General features: G+C 42.3%; 1 protein-coding gene across 2 annotated transcripts in view; it reads right to left on the reverse strand.

The window, feature by feature from the left end:
* med12 (mediator complex subunit 12) overlaps positions 1 to 21,643 on the reverse strand; it is a 207,604-nt gene that overhangs the window by 164,948 nt on the left and 21,013 nt on the right. For both annotated transcript variants that reach the window (XM_038776304.1, XM_038776305.1), the window contains exons 2-4: positions 7,653 to 7,757; positions 4,569 to 4,760; positions 397 to 556 (exon numbers count right to left, since the gene is read on the reverse strand). In XM_038776304.1, the coding sequence (XP_038632232.1) occupies positions 397 to 556; positions 4,569 to 4,760; positions 7,653 to 7,757 (457 nt within the window). The remainder of the gene's footprint in view (positions 1 to 396; positions 557 to 4,568; positions 4,761 to 7,652; positions 7,758 to 21,643) is intronic.

Raw genomic sequence — 21,643 nt, forward strand, 5'->3', positions numbered from 1 at the left:
GGAGCAGAGGAAATAAATCACAGCAAAAACAAAATGTACTTCCCCTGTGAACTCCTAATTTAAGGTAAGGTAAAGTCACCATAGTCCCAGATGACCAGAGGCTGCTTTATCCTTTGAGGGGGAGAGCTGACTGGTGATGATTTAACCTGAGGCTCACCATACCTAAGGTGAGGGGCAAGGTTCAGAAGGCGGGTCTTCATGAATACTGCTAATTTACAGTTTAACGAAAATCTCCACCGTTCTGAACCTTTTAAGTGAAATTAAATCAATTATTTCTTCAAAAGCTCTGAACAAAAAAACTATATTCAGGATATGAAATGCAGAATCCAGCCTATCAAGCATATTTATTCAGATTGTAAACCGACATAAAAAAGGAACTTTTTTTGTTAACCCTACCTATACATGGGTCTATGACGTGACGTTTCTTCATCTTTGTTTCGGTGATAGCAGCATAATAGGCACATGTCATTTTTATCAGCCAAGCAGCTCTCATTACTGGCACTAAGTACTTGGCTAGGTATCCAAACACTTCTTCCTTTTTACTAAATATAGGCACCTGGTGAACATAACAAAAGGTTGAAAAGTTAGGTAAATCCTTAATTCAGCATAAGTTCTCTTAACAAATTGAAATATAACTAGATGTAACAATGAGTGGAAGGTTAGAGACGGGATTGTGGCTTGCAGAGCCAAAAAGTGCAGGGTTGGATTTTTTCAGGAAGAGTGATAATGTGCATTCAAAACAAGAAGCAGATAGTCAGCATTAGGCCCCAAGAAGCATTGTTGGGTGGAAAAGGAGCTGGGAATTATAAAAGCAAAATATTGCAGATGCAGATCTGAAATAAAAACAAAGTGCAGGATAAATTCAGCAAGTAGGGCAGCGACTGTGGAGAAAGAAAGAGTTAATGCTTATTGTCCAATATGACTCGCCTTTGGAACTGGAGAGAGCTTAAAGTCACATTTGCTTTCCAGGATCATCAAGGAATGAGATGCAGATGCCGTAGAATAGTGTATGGACCAAATGCACGATAGGCCTAGCCAGAATTGGCGATGAATGATTCAACTAGTTGTTTGCCAGTTATGTTCAATATGTACCCCTTGGACTTGAAGTGAAGATAGGGTTGCAACAATCAATTTATCAGAATAAGAGAGATTTTACTGGAGACAGCGGCACTAAATGTGGAGGTGAAGGAGCGCTTAAGCAGCTCAATTGCAACAGAAATATCCTCATGAATGGAGGCCAAAAGCTGGAAACTTAAATGAAAGTGCAATTGAAAAAGAGGTTAGGGGTGGTGGGTTAAGGTTTCCCCAGCTGTGCAAGCAGAGGAAGTGCTGTTGGACGACCATAGCAAATGCGGGTCACAAGGAACATAGAAATAAAGGAAAGGTCATCAACCTGAAATTGTCATCAACCTGAAATCGTAACTTTGCTTCTCTCGCCACAAATGCTGTGAGACTTGCTGAGCATTTCCACCCATTTTTGTTCTATTTTACTTAGGAACAGGAATATGTAGATCATTCAACCTCTCAAGCCTGTCGTCATATAATTAGATCATGGCTATATTATTACTGAATTCCAATTTTCCACCTTTGCTCTATGCCTCGTCATACCTTTACCCAATAAAAACTGTTAGTTCAATTTTTTTTAATTTGAACTGGTGCAACATGAACTTCTCTTTTGGGGGAAAGAGTTCCATATTGGGAAAATGAGAGAGAATGGGACTAGCTGAAGACCAAATGGCCTCTTGCTATTATGTAACCATTATATGATTCTATATTTCCACTGAGAACAATTTTAAAGGAGAAGTGAGATGATGAGATGATTTAGATGAAATATACTAGAAGAGATGAGTTGAAGCAAGATATAACTATTACTGTGGCAGTTTTAGTGGCGTAAAGTGGAACACAGTACAGAGAGAGAGAAAGACTTCAGTGACAGAAAAATTGTTGCCACTGTGAACCAAGTTCATGATGTCACTAGAATGGTCCACAATACAGCCATTGCGGGTACAATACAGCCAAGGACGTTAGCAGAGAGGTGCAGTGATTGTTGATCCACTGGCAGAGCCCTAAGGATTAGTAATAAATGGAATGAGTGTAACAGGACAGAACATTGGCAAAGTTATCTAAGGTGGAGAGCTAGCAAGTGGGGAGGACGGACGATTTTGGACTGCTGCTCATATGGTCGTGCTGGCTGATGCCTCAACAGAGCCTTTGCAGAATACAGAGCCACAGAAAACAGCAATAGGTTTAGCCAAGGAGAATTCAAGCCTAACAATGCAGCATGGTGAGTAGGATAGCAAAAGAATACTGTAAATCATGAATGGGAATTTGAGGAGGCAAAGTACCCAAAAAGAAATAACAGAAAGATGGCATGAAAGGGAAGAAGGCCCAAGAGGAGACATGGGAAAAAGGAGGGGAAGCAGGGCAGGGGTTTAAAAGTAAAGTATTCCATAGGATTTCAAATAGACAGTAAAGGAACCCAAGTTAAATAGCAATGTTTAGAGCAATTTGGGAAGTACAGTTAATTGGGGTACAACAGTTATTCTGCAGTACAGGAAGAAGTTAATAATTTGTAGTTAAGAAGTGCACATGGGCATTAAGATTATAATATATCATTGACTGACTGACAGATAACCTTGACAGGCACAGATAACCGTGCCAGAGAATATGCTGTTTTATAATGATACTCTTTGGCAGTCTCAGATCAACTGTATGGAAATTCCATTACCTTTCCTCCAAGCTTCTGACAAAGTGTTATTTAATACCAATCAGATTCTACTTTCCCATAAACGTGTTTTTATTTATAAGCACAAAATAGAGGAGCATTGATGCCTTGGAGCAAGTATATTAGAGACCTCCAAATAGTAAGAATGCGACAGAGGAAGTAGCTTGCAGGCAAATTTCAGAAAGACAAAGTACTGATAGCAGGGTAACTTCAATTATCCTAATAGATAGTAACACTGTATAGGGCAAAATGAGGGAGGAATTTCTGGAATGTAAGAATTTTCTCGGATCAGTCTATTTCCAACCCAATGAGGAAGGAAGTAGTGCCTGATCTAGATCTAGGAAATAAAGTGGGGCAGGCAGAGCATGTTTCAATAGGAAGGAATTTAAGGATCAGGGATCATACCAGGTTTAGTTTAGTTTTGTTTTTATAAATTTAGAGTACCCAATTATTTTTCCAATTAAGGGGCAATTTAGCGTGGCCAATCCACCTACCCTGCACATCTTTGGGTTGTGGGGGTGAAACCCACGCAGACACAGGAAGAATGTGCAAACTCCACACGGACAGTGACCCAGGGCCGGGATTCGAACCTGGGTCCTCAGCGCCGTAGGCAGCAATGCTAACCACTGTGCCACCGTGCTGCCCTAGGTTTAGTTTAGTTATGGAAAAGGACAAAATACAATCATGTGCAAAAATACTTAAGTAGAGGAAGGCTAACAACAGCAATGTGGGTGACTTTAAATGCCCTTGACATGGCATAGCAGGCCACTCAGTCCAAGGGCCATTAAGGATGGGCAATAAATGCTGGCCAAGCCGGTGACACCCAGATCCCCTGCACGAATAAAAGAAACAAAAAAGAAAAGTAATCCGTTCCAAGGGACTTCATTTCTATGGATAGATCTGAAAAGTTGGGATTGTTTGCCTTAAGAACTATGAAGGTGAAGAGGAAATTTCATAGAGGTGTTCAAACTCATGAGTGATTTAATAGAGTAAACAAAGATATACTATTTCCAGTGTCACATGAATCAGTAATCAGAGGGCATGGATTTAAGACGATGGCCAAGAACCAGAGCAGATATGAAGATTTATTTTCTACAGCGATTTTGTATTCTGGAATGCAATGCATGAAAAGGATGGAGGAGGCTGAATCAATAGTAAGAGTCAAAATAGGCTGGATAAATAATTCAAAGGAAAAAAATTACAGTCTGACAAAGTAAGTGGAGTGAGTTTAAAAGGACAACTGAACCAAAGTGTTGGCATAGGTAGGGTGGGTCAAATGGCCTCCTTCTGGGTGGTACATTCTATGGTTGATATACCAACAAGTTCTATATCCTTCCTGACAAGTGTCCTAAGCAGACACTTTTCAGACCAGCTGATTAGGCACTGGCTGATGCTCGGATAAGATTCAAACAGGCCGAGTCCTATCTGATCCTAGTGATTAAAAAACATTAAGCTAACTTAGTGTGTTTACCATCAGTAGCACCAAATGAGTCCAAAGTTGCTGAATTAAATGCTCTGATTGAAACAGAAGCCTACAGATATCATTATATTGGTGCACATGAAGGAAAATAGATTTCTAAAGGGAGTTAAAAGAAAAAAAGCATCAGTGATTGGTTTAGTGTCACACTTTCAAATCTGAATTTTATCAGCAGCTAGGTAAAGGTACTATGGATTGACTATGTTCCAACTTATGATCTACCTGACAAAACAAAACTGAGCATTATTATGGGACTGCAATTCAAACTATTACCACTGTGGGGGCTGGCCAATGAAAATTGATAATGAGGCAATTACATCCACATAAACTTAGTCTGGAAAAAACAGTGCATCAAAAGAAACTTACCTTTTTTGCAAGTTGGGTTAATGGTTTGGTTCCAGATAGATCAGTAAACCAGTTATGTATTGAAGGTTGGGATCGAGCTGTGACAAGCCAGAAGCTGTCCTTCTGATTAACCTGAGGCTTCCTTTTGCCAGTATCTGGAAATGTGTTACATCGCAACTTTTCAGCAATTATACTGCTAAAGTAGGAGCTGATCTGCAACAAAATTTGATAAAGACTTGAGTGGGTTCAGTAACACAAGCACTTCATTGATTTGCAAATTTGTAACAAAAAGTGGCTGTATTTGTGAAGGTCTGGAAGGAAACACAAAAACTTTTTCAAATGTTTTACCAATCTAAAATTGGTTTACATTTGAATCGCTGACTCATCTCCTTTCTCAAATCCTATAAATTATTTTCCTGGCTCTTCTTTAGGCTCTTCCCCACTTTGAGTCATTCTTCAACCAAAGGGCTCTGTGCTATCTACTCCCAGGGAGTTGCCTATGATGCTCAAGCTTACGCCCAAGTATGAGAGACCTGTCCAAGTTGAACTATCATTCCAAATTTCCTTCCTCCATTAACAGCTCTATTACAGCTTAGTTGGGTAGTGCTCTCACCTTCAGGTCAGAAAATTGTGAACTAACAGAAGGACCTACAAATTATCTACACCGATACTTAAGCACAGTATCAAAGCTGCTAAACTGTTAAAACAACCAAAAAAAAACACCCTTAAAGTGAGACATAAATCGGAGATCCATTCTGCCTGGTCAGATTAAGGCGTGATAAACTTTCCACGAAACTATTCAAAAGGAACAAGGAATTCTCCAAGCATCCTGGTCAATTTTCCATCCTCAACCAGCATTTTCAAACACATTTTTCTTGGCTATTCATCTCATTCTCTGTAAAAAAGCAAAGTGTGCAAATATAGCTACTCTATTTGTTGACATAAGTCACTGCATTTCAAATGTAAGTCATCATGTGAAACAATTGGCAATGTTTTTGTGATGTGTTACATGAAAGCAAACATTTCATTTAATTTAGTAATCGGCTAAGGGACAACCCATTGAATCTGGCCTCTTTGAAGTTCATCTGAAACACCACAATAAATATTGCACATTTCATGTTGACACTTCCGACTTACATCTTCCTTAAAAATTGTGCTCATTGTCACATCTAGCCAATGCTCGGTTTCAAAGGGATGATCATACGGAGTTTTTTCTTTGCAGTATTAGAAATGTAGATCACATTCCAGAGACACTATAGAATCCCTCCAGTACAGAAGGAGGCAATTCAGCCCATTGAGTCTGCACCAAACCTCCAAAAGAGCACCTTACCAAGGCCCACTCCACCCTACCCCCTTAACCTAACCTGCTCATAACTGGACACAAAGAGGCAATTTAGCACAGCCAATTCACATAACCTGCACACCTCTGGTCTGTGGGAGGAACCGAAGGAAATCCACACAGACAAGGAGAGAACATGTAAACTCCACAGAATCACAAAGGCCAGATTCAAACTCAGGTCTCTGGCACTGTGAGGCAGCAGTGCTAACCACTGTTCCACCGTGTCGCTCACATTTCTAGTACAACATAAAAGTAATCAAAGTTCAGTTCTTATCATAGAAAGAATTCTTCTTTGCTGTAAAATTTCACATGTCAGTTAGATCATCTCGATGGGGAAGTAGCCCCCGTCTCTTGTGGTTCAGACTTAGACTTTGGTAGGTTATCAGATGTAGCTTTGACTGCACTATCTTACTGATCAGTGAATAACGTGAAGTGAAAGAATTAACTATGAAAGCAAAATTTTCCCTAATAGTATAATGTTTTTCTTGAACATTTAACCATGGAGCGCTTGTAGAGTAACTCAAAAGCAGCTACCTTTGGACTGAGTCCATGTCGAAATTTGGATCTTGCTGACTTTTGGGTTGGGCGATTCAAGCCAGACCAGGGAAAAGCTAAGCACCCAAAGCCAATAACCAGTCAGTACACCACTGCATCAATTCAGTGCCTAGTCAATCTAGCTGCTATGTTATTTTACTAGAATAATTATAACTAAAATTCATGCAGGCCAGTTATAAAATGCCTGGTTTGCACATTCTCCCAGTGTCTGTGGGGATCTCATCCCTTCAACCCAAAAAAGATGTGTAGGGTAGGGGAATTGGACATGCTAAGTTGCCCCTTAATTGGAGAAAAATAATTGGGTACTCTAAAATTTAAAAATTATAATAATTGAAATATAAAATATGACTGGTTTTCGGACATAGCCGGTTTCGGATATGAGGATTTGAGACACTATACATGTGTTTTGTTTATATTTTAAATTGTAACATTCAAAACTAGCAATGCTAATGCACACTTCCTTAATCATCCATTTGATTACAAAGAACAAAGAAAAGTACAGCACAGGAACAGGCCCTCAAGCCTGTGCCGACAATGCTGCCTGTCTAACTGAAAATCTTCCACACTTCAGGGGTCCCACCCCCCTATCCCCATCTTATTCATGTATTTGTAAGACGCCCCTTAAACGTCACTATTGTACCCTGTTCCACCACCTCCTCCTGCAGTGTGTTCCAGGCACACGCTACCCTCTGTGTAAAAAAAACTTCCCTTGTTCATCTCTAAACTTTGCCCCTCGCACCATAAACCTATGTCCCCTATTAATTGACTATTCCACCCTGGGAAAAAGCTCCTGACTATCCACTCTGTCCATGCCTCTCATAATTTTATGGACAAAATTTGTCGGCTAATCGGGCAAGATCCCACACCACCACTGCCCCACACTACTTGACTGAGTGGCAACAGGGTTGGCCACTCTAGTGTATCCCGAGCCTTCATTTTGGTGCAGGCATTGACCTAACCTTCATTCCAATGCCTTAACGTTCAGCTTGTTCCAGGGGGGCACTTGTCAATAGACCCTTCAGCACAGAGCCAAGGATTAAGAATAGTATATCACTTTTCTATTACTATCCCCAAATTCAGAAAAAAACGTTCTCAGTTATAGCACTTTACACCTTAATCAGGTTTTTGGTTATAATAGATACATCCTTGATTGTACAGCCCATTAATACAAGTCAGGTTTACTCACAGCAGACTTTGATAAACATTCTTACCTTGCCAGGATTAAAATTAACATTTTTTGCACTACCATGTTCATCTCCAGACACTGCAGGTTGATTGTTAAAGCCTTGCTTGACATTCAGGGCTGTCAGCTCATCCTGAAACAAGAAGGGACGAGTAAGTGCAGAGTGCTACAGCCAACAAATATGCACAAAACACAAGCTTTTTACTAACTTATATTTTCTAGGAATCTACATAACTGACTTGAAAGCAATATTTTTTTTACTGAACTGTGATGAATTTAATCAATTTATATTTCATTTCAAAATGCACTATTTTGGTAAAATTATGAAACTTTTGAGTGTGTAAATTTAGGAGCACAAAAGAAAATTCAAATTGGATCAGAGAAGTAGAGATTATTCAGAGATCAGAGAAGTAGAGATTATTCAGACACTTGGGATTGGTTTCAAAGTGAGCCAAAACAGTTCTCAGACTTTTCTATCTCTTGCTCAATGGTCTATATTACAGAGTGATCATACTTCAAAAGCACTTTGTTGACTGTATAGTATGTTGGGGCATCCAGTGATCATGAAAATATTTACACAAATACAAGATTTTATTTTCTTTCTTCTTGACCTGGTCACAAGATTTTATGACTTTTTTTGTTGATTGAATCGTGTGTGATTTGCAGAAGGAGGTTTAATTTTCACCTTCAGCTAATTTACTAGCTTGAGTCCAGTGTGGCTTTCTTTCTGAAAGATAACCCGGCTGTAGATAGGGCTTTCAACTAAATATTTTGGGGAGGGTTCAGTTGTAGGGAAAATTAGATCATATAGGGCCGGAAGGCACTATAGAATCTGTGTGGGTAGAGTTGAGGAATAGCAAAGGACAAAAGACTCTGATGGGAGTTACGTACAGGTCCCCTAACAGTAGTCAGGATGTGGGGCAGAAAGTAAATCAGGAGATAGAAAAGGCATATAAGAAAGGCAGTATTACAATAATCATGGGAGACTTCAATATGCAGATGGACTGGGAAAATCAGGTTGGTAGTGAATCCCATGAAAAGAAATCTGGGGAACGTCTACAAGATGGGTTTATGGAGCAGCTTTTGACAGAGTCCACTAAGGAACAGCAATACTGAATTTGGTGATGTGTAATGAGGCAGACCCGATTAGGAAACTAACGGTGAAGGAGCCCTGAAGGGGCAGCGATCACAATAAGATAGAATTCACCCTGCAATTTGAGGGGGAGAAGCTGGAATCAGATGTAACGGTATTACAATTGGGTAAAGATAATTACAAAGACATGAGGGAAGCGCTGGCCAGAGTCAACTGAAAGGGGAGCCGAGCAAGGAAGACATTGGAACAGCACTGGCAGGGGTTTTTGCCAGTTATTCGGGAGGCACAACAGAAATTCGTTCCAAGAAAAGGGAAACATTCTAAGAGGAGGACAAGTCAAACATGGCCGACAAGGGACATTAGGGACAGCATAAAAGCAAAAGAAAAAGCATAATATATGACTTGGATTAGTGGGAAGCCAGCGGATTTGGAAACCTTTAAAAGCAAGCAGAGGACAACTAAAAAAGCAGTAAGGGAGGAGAAGATGAAATGAGTGTAAGCTAGCTAGTAACATAAAAGGAGATTGCAAGAGGTTTGTTCAATTTTCAAAAGGTAAGACAGAGGCAGGAATGCACATTAGACCATTTGAAATTGAGGCTAGAGAGGTATAATGGAGAACAAAGAAATGGCAAAGAAATTGAATAGGTACTTTGCATCAGTCTTCATGGTGGAAGACACCAGTGACATGCCAGAACTTCAAGAGAGTCAGGGGGCAGAAGTGAGTGCAGTGGCCATCACTAAGGAGAAGGTGCTGGGGAAGCTGAAAGGATAATTCACCTGGACCGGATGGACTACATCCCAGGGTTTGAAGGAGATAGCTGAGGAGATTGTGGCGGCATTGGTGGTGATCTTTCAGGAACCAGGGGAGTCAGGGAGGGTGCCAGAGGACTGGAAAATGGCTAATGTAACACCACTGATGAAGAAGTGAGAAGCAGAAGATGGGAAATTATACGCCGGTTAGCATGACTTTGGTCATTGGTAAGATTTGAGAGTCCATTAAGGACTCTATTAATTAAGGATGAGATTGTAGCGTACTTGGAAGTGCATGGTAAAATAGGGCTGAGTCGGCATGGCCTCGCTCGGGGGAAGTTATGCCTAACAAATCTGTTAGAATTCTTTGAGAAGGTAATAAGGAAGTTAGATTAAGGAGAGCCAGTGGGCGTGATTTATTTGGATTTTCAGAAGGCCTTTGACAAGGCCTTTTCCCGTACCGGCCTCCTCGAACAGGCGCCGGAATGTGCCGACTAGGGGCTTTTCACAGTTACTTCATTGAAACCTACTTGTGACAATAAGCGATTATTATTATATTATTATTACAAGATGCCAAACAGGAGGCTGCTAAATAAGAGCCCATGGTGTTAGGGGTAAGGTACTGGCATGGATAGAGGATTCGCTGACTGGCAGAAGGCAGAGAGTGGGGACAAAGGGGTATTTTTCAGGATGACAGCCGGTGACTAGTGGTGTTCCGCAGGGGTCAGTGTTGGGACCACAACAATTTACGATATACATTAAAGATCTGAAGAAGGAACTGAGGACATTGTTGCTAAGTTTGCAGATGATACAAAGATATGTAAAGGGACAGGTAGTGTTGAGGAAGCGGGGAGGCTGCCGAAGGACTTGGACAGGCTACAAGAGTGGGCAAAGATGTGGCAGATGGAATATAATGTGAAAAACTGTGAGTTTATTGGTAGGAAGAAGGCATAGACTATTTTCTAAATAGGGAAAGGCTTCGCAAATCTGAAGCACAAAGGGACTTGGGTCAGGATTCTCTTCAGGTTAACATGCAGGTTCAGTTGGCAGTTAGCATTTATTTTGAGAGGGCATGAGCAGGGATATACTTCTGAGGCTGTATAATGCTCTGGTCAGACCACATTTTGAACATCGTGAGCAGTTTTGGGCCAAGCATCTGCTGGCCTTGCAGGAGGCGAACCACCTGACGTGAGACTTCTCAGCACATCCCCGTCACTGGAAGCCAAGAATTAGGCCATTCTGGAATCCAGAGGAGTTTCGCAAGAATGGCCCCAGGAATGAAGGGCTCATCATATGAGGAGCTGTTAAGGACACTGGATGTTTACTCAATGGAGTTTAGAAGGATGAAACGTACAGAATACTGAAGGCTGAGATAGAGTGGACATGGAGAAGATGTTTCCATTCGTAGGAGAGACTAGAACCAAGGGCACAGCCTCCGACTGAAGGGACGATCCTTTAAAACTGAGGTGAGCAGGAATTTCTTCAGGCAGAGGGTAATGAATCTGTGGAACTCATTGCAACAGAAGGCTGTTGAGGCCAAGTCATTGTGTCTTTAAGACAGAGATAGATAGGTTCTTGATTAATAAGGGGATCAGAGCTGGAGAATGGGAATGTGAAACATATTAGCCATGATCAAATGGCAGAGCAAATTCAATGAGCAGAATAGCCTAATTCTCAGCTTCCAGTGACGGGGATGTGCTGAGAAGTCTCACGTCAGGTGGTTCGCCCCCCGCAAACTGAAAAATAAGCAATTTTTGCTCAAATAACACCTGCAAATGATACAATTAATAATAATAATCTTTATTGTCACAAGTAGGCTTACATTAACACAGCAATGAAGTTACGGTGAAAATCCCCTTGGCACCACTCTCCGGAGCCTGATCGGGAGAATCCAGAATGCCGAAATTATCTAAGTGCACATCATTTCGGGAATTGTGGGAGGAAACCGGAGCACCCTGAGGGAATCCTTGCAGACACGTGTAGAGAACGTGCAGACTCTGCACAGACAGTGACCCAAGCCGGGAATCAAACCTGGGACCCTGGCGCTGTGAAGCACAGTGCTAACCACTGTGCTGCCTTGCTGACCACAAGAGTTGCTTTGGAACAAAACGAAGAAAGGAAAGATGCCGAACAGCCAGTCTAGAGGACGGGTGGAGACCAGGAAAAAGCCTGGTCAAAGAGCAATCGGCTGAACCTACCAGCGCACGAGGCGGCAAAACTTGGGACTTCGCCAGAGCGAGAGGAACCGATGCACGAGAAGCTACACACACACACACACACACACACACACACACACACACACACCAGGGGATGGATGGAGGATGGTCCTAGCAACTTCAGAGTTGATGGAACACTGAAAAGAAACAAAATCGGATATATAAGCTGCAGTGAAGAGTGCAGTGGCCGAAGCACTGTCGACCGTTCAGGTGGCACTGGACAAAGCCGAAAATAACTGGAGGCCCAGGAGGCAACAATTACAGAGGGCTGCAATGGACCAGAGCGACCGGATCATCACCTTGAAAAAGGAGATGGGAAGGCTGGTCGCGACACGAAGGCAACCTGAGAGGAAAGGTTCAGGAGAATCAGTCGAGGCAGCAGAATCTACGAATCGTGGACCTACTGGAGGGCATCGAAGGTAGGAACACTACCGACTATGTTGCCCAAATGCTGGGTAACCTGGTGGGAAGAGACAGCTTCCCCAACCCATCAAAAATCGAGTGCACCGGTCGCTCCGACGAAAGCCCAAAACCGGGGAACAGCCGAGGACGATAATTGCAAAAATGCACCGGTACCTGGATCGGGAAAGAGATCTTCCCAATGAGCCTGCAAGGGGGAGGGGCAGAGCTGGAAGGACCGCTGTTTAAACAGGCCTAGCACAAACTCCACTGCCTGGGGATCCAAATCACTCACAACTGGACAGGGATCCACAAGTGGAACCTGACCAGCCTGGGAGGAAGTTAAAAAGGATCTGCAGGGATGGAACATACTCCCACTTTTCCTGGTGGGTAGGGTGCAGATGATCAAAATGAACATATTGCCCAGGTTCCTATTCCTGTTTCGATCCATCGCGATCTACATCCCAAGGCCTTTTTCAACTCACTGGTCAAACTGATTATGGCATTTTTATGGTGGGGGAGAGAGAGAGAGAGAACGCAAGGATTCCAAAGAGAGCACTGCAGAGAACAGGATCCATGGGCGGCCTAGCCCTCCCAAAACTTCAATATTACCACTGGGCAGTGACCACAGAGAGAGGAAAACGGTGGATAAAGGAGGCAGAAGCTGAGTGGGTGCTTATGGAGGAGGGCGCCTGCAGATGGAACTCCCTCCAAGCCCTAGCCACGGCGGCACTCCCATCCCCACCTAATAATTATTCAACGAGCCCTGTGGTGGTAGCAACACTCCGGTAGTGGTATCAACTGCGACAGCATTTCAAGTTAACCAAAATGTCTGATAAAGCCCCCCATCTACAACAACCACAGGTTCATGTCGGCGACTATGGACGCCGCATTCAAAAAGTGCAGACAGGACGGGGCGATGCTGACAGTTTGGGATTTTTACACCAAAAACAGGTTAACAACAGTCGAAGAGTTGACAGAAAGATTTTAGCTGACGGAGAGGAAACAAACTCAGGTACTTACACATCAAAACTGTCCAATGAAGGGGAAACAAGAACATGCCCGCGACCACCACAACAATCATTGCTCGAGGACCTGCTGGACGTGGACAACTTAGAGAAAGGGAACTGTGGTAACATGTATGGGCGACTGCTAAGGGGGTGTCAACACCCCACAGGACAAGACAAGAGAGAAGTGGGAGGAGGACATGGGGTTTGAATTAGGATGGGGACTCTGGAGTTAAGCACTGCACAGGGTCAACTCCATATTTATTAGGTGGAGATGGGTGTGCCGCCATGGCTAGGGCTAGGAGGGAGTTCCATCTGCAGGCACCCTCCTCCATGTGCAGTTGAAAGTGGTACACAGAGACCAATTATCCAGAACCCGAAAGAACAGGTTCTTCCCAAAGGTGGAGGATAATTGTGAATATTGCCAAGGAGGCCCAGCCAACCATGGCCACATGTTCTGGCCTTGCCCCAGACTCGCTGGGTACTGGACAGCCTTCTTCAAGGCAATGTCCAAAGTGGTGGGGATGAGGGTAGAGCCCTGTCTGAGAGTGGCAGTCTTCAGGGTATCAGAACAGCCAGATCACTTCATGGGGAGGAGGGTTGACGTCCTTGCCTTTGCCTCCCTAATTGCCCGCCAGAGAATCCTGCTCGGCTGGCGGTCAGGAGCACCACCCAAAGCTGCAGATTGGCTCTCAGACCTATCAGAATTCTCCAAATGAAGAAAACTGAATTCATCATCCAAAGGAGGGGGGGGGAGAGAAGGAGAAGAGAGAAAAGGAGAACATGGAACTCAACCAAGCCGAACAAGAGAAGCAGGAGACACTGGGAGGGGCAGGTGAAATAATAAATTGAACCAAAAGAAAGAAAAGCTAAGAGAAAACTGGTGGGAAGTGAAAAGCAGGGGACCACAGTCACCACTAAAAATACTAAGGAGGGAATAAAAAAGGGGAAACTGGGATGTATCTATGTAAATAGTCGAAGCTAATCAACATGTAAATAGTTTTAATTTTACTTCTTATATGCTCTTGTTTAACTCCCACTGTTTGTTCATATTTATATTTGTTTCGTATACCAAAATCTCAATAAAAATATTAAAATAAAAATAATGGCTTAATTCTGCTCCTATATCGTATGGTTTTTAAATAGAATTGTTTATGGCCTTTGGTTTGCCTTCAATATCGTCACTGTATTGACTCTGGCAGTCACAAAATATATCCACCCATCCCATGTTCGAGATCACAATTGAGAAATAGTTCATATCGACATACAAATTAGGATCAGGAGTAGGCCATTTGGCCCTCCTCACCATTCAATCAGATCATGGCTGATCTGGTTGTAACTTCAATTTCACATTCCTGCCTACCCCTGATGTAGCTGTTCCTTCAAAATATTCAAAGACTCTGTTTCCGCTGACTTTTGAGGGAGTGTTCCAAAGACTTACTACCCTCTGAGAGAAAAGATTTCTCCACATCCGTCTTAAATGAACGATACCTTGTTTTTAAACAGTGACTCCTAGTCTGAGATTCTCCCACAAGGGAAAATATTCTCTCCACATTCAGTCTGTTAATACCCCTCAGGATCATGATCACCACTTACTTTTCTAAAATCCATTTTACACTAAACAATTAGTTAAATTCTATATACTATTTTTCTTTTAAGTTCAAAAAGCTATATCTAAAATTGAAAAACTGGCAAGCATGTGTATGTCAAAAGATACTGCAGCCAAGCTAGCACATATTTACATTTAGATTTGCTTTATCAGTATAAGCTGAAGACACAATTTAATTTTCGTACCTTGGTTTCTTTCATGTCATGCTGACCCTGACATACCTAATGCTTTTCATTGAGACATTGAGCTCCCAAAATACTGCCCTGTGGTTAAACATCTTTTGTAATAGTGCATGGTCATGAGTATCAGGTTTACTTAATCTTAATAAACATCAAACGTTTGACTCATTGTCAGAAATCATCCTCGACAGTGCTGCAGCCTTCGGTCATAATATAGATTTTAAAACTCACATTCCTAATGACCAGCCAATCCACCCCAGTTCATAATGTTTCCTTAAGAAAAATAAAACCATCCTCTCCCAAACTAAATTCTAATAAATAAAATTTCTAGAGGACCATTCTTGCAGTTGGGGGAGGACAGACCAGGTCTCAGGGTCCTGTCACAACAGTTCTGAAAGAAAGGAACTTGATGTCGCAAATTAATCATGTGATCCAGTCCATGTATTAATGAGAAAAGTGTTACGTTTCAACAGATACTTTTGACAAATTTGCACTGATACATTTTATCAATATTGTTTTTCTTTTGCAAAATTGTTAAATTGTTCTTTGAACTCATTTCAGTACAATCAGATGTGGAGATGCCAGCGTTGGACTGGTGTGAGCACAGTAAGAAGTCTTACAACACCAGGTTAAAATCCAACAGATTTGTTTCGAATCACTAGCTTTCAAAGCACTGTTCCTTCCTCAGGTGAATGAAGTACAGTAAGAAGTCTTACAACACCAGGTTAAAGTCCAACAGGTTTGTTTCAAACACGAGCTTTCGGAGCACGGCTCCTTCTTCAAGGCACGGAGCCGTGCTCCGAAAGCTCGTGTTTGAAACAAACCTGTTGGACTTTAACCTGGTGTTGTAAGACTTCTTACTGTGCTCACCCCAGTCCAACGCCGGCATCTCCACATCACAGGTGAATGAAGAGATGGATTCCAGAAAGATGCAATATGATACTTTGAATGCAAGTCTTTGCAGGTAATTAAGTCTGCAGGTCCAGATGGAACAATTGGAGAGGGGGATAATCACAGGTTAAAGAGGTGTGAATTGTCTCAAGCCAGGACAGTTGGTAGGATTTCGCAAGCCCAGGCCAGATGGTGGGGGATGAATGTAATGCGACATGAATCCAAGGTCCCGGTTGAGGCCGTACTCATATGCATGGAACTTGGCTACGTGTTTCTGCTCGGCGATTCTGCGTTGTCGCGCGTCCTAAAGGCCGCCTTGGAGAACGCTTACCCGAAGATCAGAGGCTGAATGCCCTTGACTGCTGAAGTGTTCCCCGACTGGAATGGAACAAAGCGATGTCCGTTCATCCGTTGTCGCAGCATCTTCATGGTCTCGCCAATGTACCACGCTTCGAGGCATCCTGTCTTGCAGCATATGAGTTAGACAACGTTGGCCGAATCGCACGAGTACGTACCATGACCTGGTGGGTGGTGTTCTCACATGTAATGGTGGTACCCATGTCGATGATCTGGCACGTCTTGCAGAGATTGTCATGGCAGCGTTATCTGGTGTCTTGGTCGCTGTTCTGAAGGCTGGGTAGTTTGCTGCAAACAATAGTTTGTTTGAGGGTCCTCGGTTGTTTGAAGGCAAGTAGTGGGGGTGTGGGGATGACCTTGGTAAGATGTTCATCTTCATCGATGACGTGTTAAAGGCTGCGAAGATGTTGTAGTTTCTCCGCTCTGGGGAAGTACCGAGCAAAGAAGGGTACTCTGTCAGTTTTGTCCCGTGTTTGTCTTCTGAGGAGGTCGGTGCAGTTTTTTGCTGAGGCATGTTGGAACGGTCGATCGATGAGTCGAGCACCATATCCCGTTCGTACTTGGGCATCTTTCAGCATCTGTAGATGTCTGTTACGCTCCTCCTCGTCTGAGCAGATCCTGTGTATACGGAGGGCTTGTCCATAGGGGATGGCTTCTTTAATGTGTTTAGGGTGGAAGCTGGAGAAGTGGAGCATCGTGAACTTGATCGAGCAGGGTGATTGAATCCTGATCGATTGATCTGTAGCATCTCAGGGCTCGCCCAAAAGGGCGCAAAATCAATGAGGTTAAAAGGTACTGTGTCACCCCAGAATCACTCTCTGCAGCAGCAACGGAACAACAATGACCTTCACTGGTCAACACAAGGAAGACCATCACCCTACCAACTGAAGGAAAACCAGAGCCAGGAACAGACCAGACCAAGGACCGGACAGTGGGGATTATAGGATTCAGCACATAGATAAAGGCCAATATCTGTCTCGTACTTGCTAGTCACTCTTAAGTTAAGTCAAGGTCTCGTATGAACTTGTAGCACTCTAGTATAACTTATGGTGATGGTGTGATTGTTTAAATATAACATATGATTGCAAATAAATACTGTTTGATTTAAACGATTAGACTTGCAGGCATTTGTCCACCATATACAGGTTAAGACACACTGTTGTAGCAACAATGGAGACTATCCTCCAGAAGATTCATCTTAAGGTGGGTTGGTCATGTCTTCTTTATGGATGACTATAGAATCTCCAAGCAAATCTTCTCATTGAGAACTGTCTCAGGGCAAATTATAGCAAGGTGGTCATTACAAATGTAACAAGGACACATTAAAACACAGCTGAAAGATTGTCTGCATTTCAGATGACTTGCAGTCAGCTAGCCCACATGGAGACAGGCACTGAAATATGGTTCATGGAACCAACTCCGTCAAGGGGTCTGTCACCACCAGAATTCGAGAATAATATCCACACTGGCACATCAGTGCAATACCAAAAGACTGCTACATTTCTAAGGGTACAAACTTTCAGATGATATATTAAACTGAGCTCTGAATACACACCCATGTGTATAAAGGATCTTGAGGCATTACTGGAAGAGTATGGTATCATTTGTCCCTCAATCAATATTACTACAACAGATTAATTGCATTTTTATCTTATCTGCTTGTTAGACTGTGTGTGGTAAATAGCTGCCATATTACTGACAAAATAAATAAATGCTCTTCAAAAATAAAATCATTGGCTGGGAAGCACTGCAACTTCGAGGAGAGTGAAGATATTTCACAAATGTAACATTGTTCTTTCATAACTATGACTTTTCCAATTGAAAATTTGTGAGATATCCCTCCGTCTACCATTAATGGCACCGACATCAGCCATTTACACCACTGCGCTCTAAATTGCCTACCCACACCTACTAAAGCCTGCTCCAAACATAATTCTTCAACCAGACCTTTCGCTACCTCTCAATGCTTCCTCAGTTTCTCAGTGAATACACCAGCTCATCGAACTTACACCACCAGTCAAATAGCTCACGGAAGACTTGCACTTCAACTCCATTTACCTACCTGTGCTTCACATCCCTGATGCCTTCAACTGACAAAAATTTCTCTCAATTTTTTAAGCTCCAATTGTCTTAACATCCACAGCCTCTTGGGAGGGAGTGTTCCAGATTTCTATTCTCATATGTGTGAAAAACACTTCCTAACTTCACTCCTAGATGTCTTGGTTCTAATTTGAAGATTATATCCCTTGATCTTCCCACCAGAGGAAATAGTCTCTCCATATTTACGCTATTAAATCCGAATGTCTGTTCCTTTTGTGAAATATCTTGGGGCATGTTGCTATATTAAAGGAACTCCCTAATCAGCCATTGTGATTAAGAATTTGGTCTCGGAACTCTTTATAAAAACTCAGGAGTTCCCTTGAACTCTCCCTCTCTCCTACTCTGCCCTTGATTTCACAAAAATATCTTGAGGCCAATAAAAATGTTTAGTTTGTTGGTGAATCTGACATAATAAATCACCCATGAAGATCAGAATTACTAAAGAAGAAACTATATGTGCTAGAGTACAAAACATTTTTGACAAATGGCTGCAACGTCATAGTGATAATTTTACATATATATATATATACATTGTAATTTATTTTACATTTCAGACTGATTAAGGTACAAAAGGATTCCACTGCATATCGACAAAACTGGATTCATGCTTCCTCCCAATTTGGTGTCAATGCAATAATGAATTTTTGGCATATTTCGCTATACCACTAACTCCTTGGGAAAGCCCTGATGGCTAAGATTGATTCTCAATGTGTGCAAAATTAATTTATCAATTATAGAGATGCTATAATTGGCCTTGGTGGATAGAATTGTCTATGGTTCTTTCCTGAGCACTACTTTTAAGTAACCTTTTCTGAAATATACTTGTAAATGGGTCAACATACGGCTTCTCGGTGATAATCCCATGATCAAACTGCCGACCAAGACAGGCAGTTGCAGTTCGTGTCTGAATAAGGGGTACTTAATGAGGGAACAAAGGTTGCTCAATGTCTGTTGCTCAATGTCTTTCACCTTCTTGGTGAAAGGAAGAAACATAAAAAGGCAGAATCACTGGGTGGCACAGTGGTGCACTGCTGCCTCACGGCGCCGAGGACTCGGGTTCAATCCCGGCCCAGGGTCACTGTTCATGTGAAGTTTGCACAATCTCCATGTGTCTGTGTGGGTTTTGGGATGTGCAGGCTAGGTGGATTGGCCATGCTAAATTGGCCCTTAATTGGAAAAAAAATAATTTGATAATCTCAATTTTATAAAAAGGCAGAAACACAACGCGTGCTAGCTATTCTATGACCAGCACCAATTAAGGATCATTACTTCGGAACTGCCTTAACAGTTATGTTAGGATTATGGACACCATTGTGGATATTATGCTCAGTAATTATAGTGCTTCAGTATAGCTGTATCACAGTAAATAACATGACAAAATTCATGTGCCAGGTCCTGATAAGAGTATTGATTTATTGATGTATTCATTGTTTTAGGTGTTAATTGAATGCAATTAGTGGCGAGGTAAAATTATTCAAAGTGTCATGACTGTGATAATCCAGTCATTGTTTCACATAATGAATTAGCCATTATATTCCAGTGTCGAGTGTGGGAATCCAGACATTGTTTCAGTCAATGTTTCACATGGTGAATTAGCTATTGTATTCCAGTGTATTCAGCAATAAGAATGTATCAACTAATCAGTTACAGTAAGGTCTCTGAGCCGAGCTGTAGCACGAGAAACATATCCAGTAATTGTCCCAAGACTGCGCGTGTAGATGCTGAGCTATGCTTGATAGGCACCAGTCGATCTTAAGTAATGTCCAATGTTTGATTAATAAATCATCTTCTAAGTAACAGACATCCTTTTGAACAAACCGAGAGGTAGAATTAGAAACTAATTAAAATAAATGAGGGAGTAAACCAGAGATAAGAATTCCCCTAAAAGTAGGGCCTCGTGGTCAAGGTCTTGTTCCTGTCTTCCTGCATTCCAGAATTCTTGAACCATCTATCTATTTGTGTTTAAAGTGATTTTTTATATTTTATGCTTTTTGCCATGAGTTCGACCCTTTTATGTATCGTTCGACATTCCATTTCTAAAGCTTTGATTCAGTTCTTAATCAAGTGTATTCAAGTGAATAATTAGCAATAAAATCGTATTTTGATACCTCCAATCAATAGGGCTACTGAATTTTATTAGACAGTAAAATAAGAGCCCCAACAATCTAGTCAAATATTCACTGGAAGATGGTTTAATTTTGGGGTGAGATGATGGAGAACTAGCAAGCATCCAATCACATCACTAGGTCTGTTCAATATTTTGAGACCAATGTGCTATAGGAGAAATGGGAATTAAAATAATATGTTTGTTATTTCAAATTGCTTCCAAAGTAGATCTATAATAATCAGTACCTCACCACTGTGAGCTCCAGGCAAACACCCTGTTCTTTGAATGGTGCCATAACATCTTGAACATTCATCAGAAGAGGAAGAGAATTAAACATTGAAATGAATAACAGTACTCCAACAATGCAGCACACCCTCAGTGTTGTGCAGCAATGTCAGCCTATGATTCGTGCTGATTGTATTCTTTTTTTTAAAATAATTTTTATTGAAAAATTTTGAATTTATACAACAATAACGCACCATAGTAAAATACCAAAAATAACAATAATATTAGCAATCATAAACATTCGCCCCACCTCCATGAACAACACAGTATTTTAACAACAACGCAAATTAACACAATATAAAGTTACAGAATAAAAACTACAATAAGGAACACCCCCCCCCCCCCCCCCCCCCCCCCGGGTTGCTGCTGCTATTGACCAAGATACCTATCTTTGAGGCAGGAAGTCCAGAAAAGGCTGCCATCGTTTATAGAACCCTTGTAATGATCCTCTCAGGGCAAATTTGACCCTTTCCAATTTTATAAATCCCGCCATGTCACTGAACCAGGTCTCCACACTTGGGGGCCTTGCATCCTTCCGCTGTAGCAGAATCCTTCATCGGGCTACTAGGGACGCAAAGGCCAGGACACCGGCCTCTTTCGCCTCCTGCACTCACGGCTCCACCGCAACTCCAAAAATCGCGAGTCCCCACCCTGGTTTGACCCTGGATCCAACCACCCTCGACACTGTCCCCGCCACCCCCTTCCAGAATTCTTCCAGTGCTGGGCAATCCCAGAACATATGGGCATGGTTCGCTGGACTCCCCGAACATCTGGTGCACCTGTCCTCACCCCCAAAGAACCTACTCATCCTAGTCCCGGAAATGTGGGCCTGGTGCAGCACCTTAAATTGGATGAGACTAAGCCTCGCACATGAGGAGGAAGAGTTGACTCTCTCCAAGGCATCCGCCCAAGTCCCGTCCTCTATCTGCTCCCCAAGTTCCTCCTCCCATTTAGCCTTCAGCTCCTCCACTGACGACTCCTCCACCTCCTGCATTACCTTATAGATGCCAGACACCTTCCCCTCTC

This window comes from Scyliorhinus canicula, chromosome 17 (assembly GCF_902713615.1).
Source record: "Scyliorhinus canicula chromosome 17, sScyCan1.1, whole genome shotgun sequence".
Classification (NCBI taxonomy): Eukaryota; Metazoa; Chordata; class Chondrichthyes; order Carcharhiniformes; family Scyliorhinidae; genus Scyliorhinus; species Scyliorhinus canicula.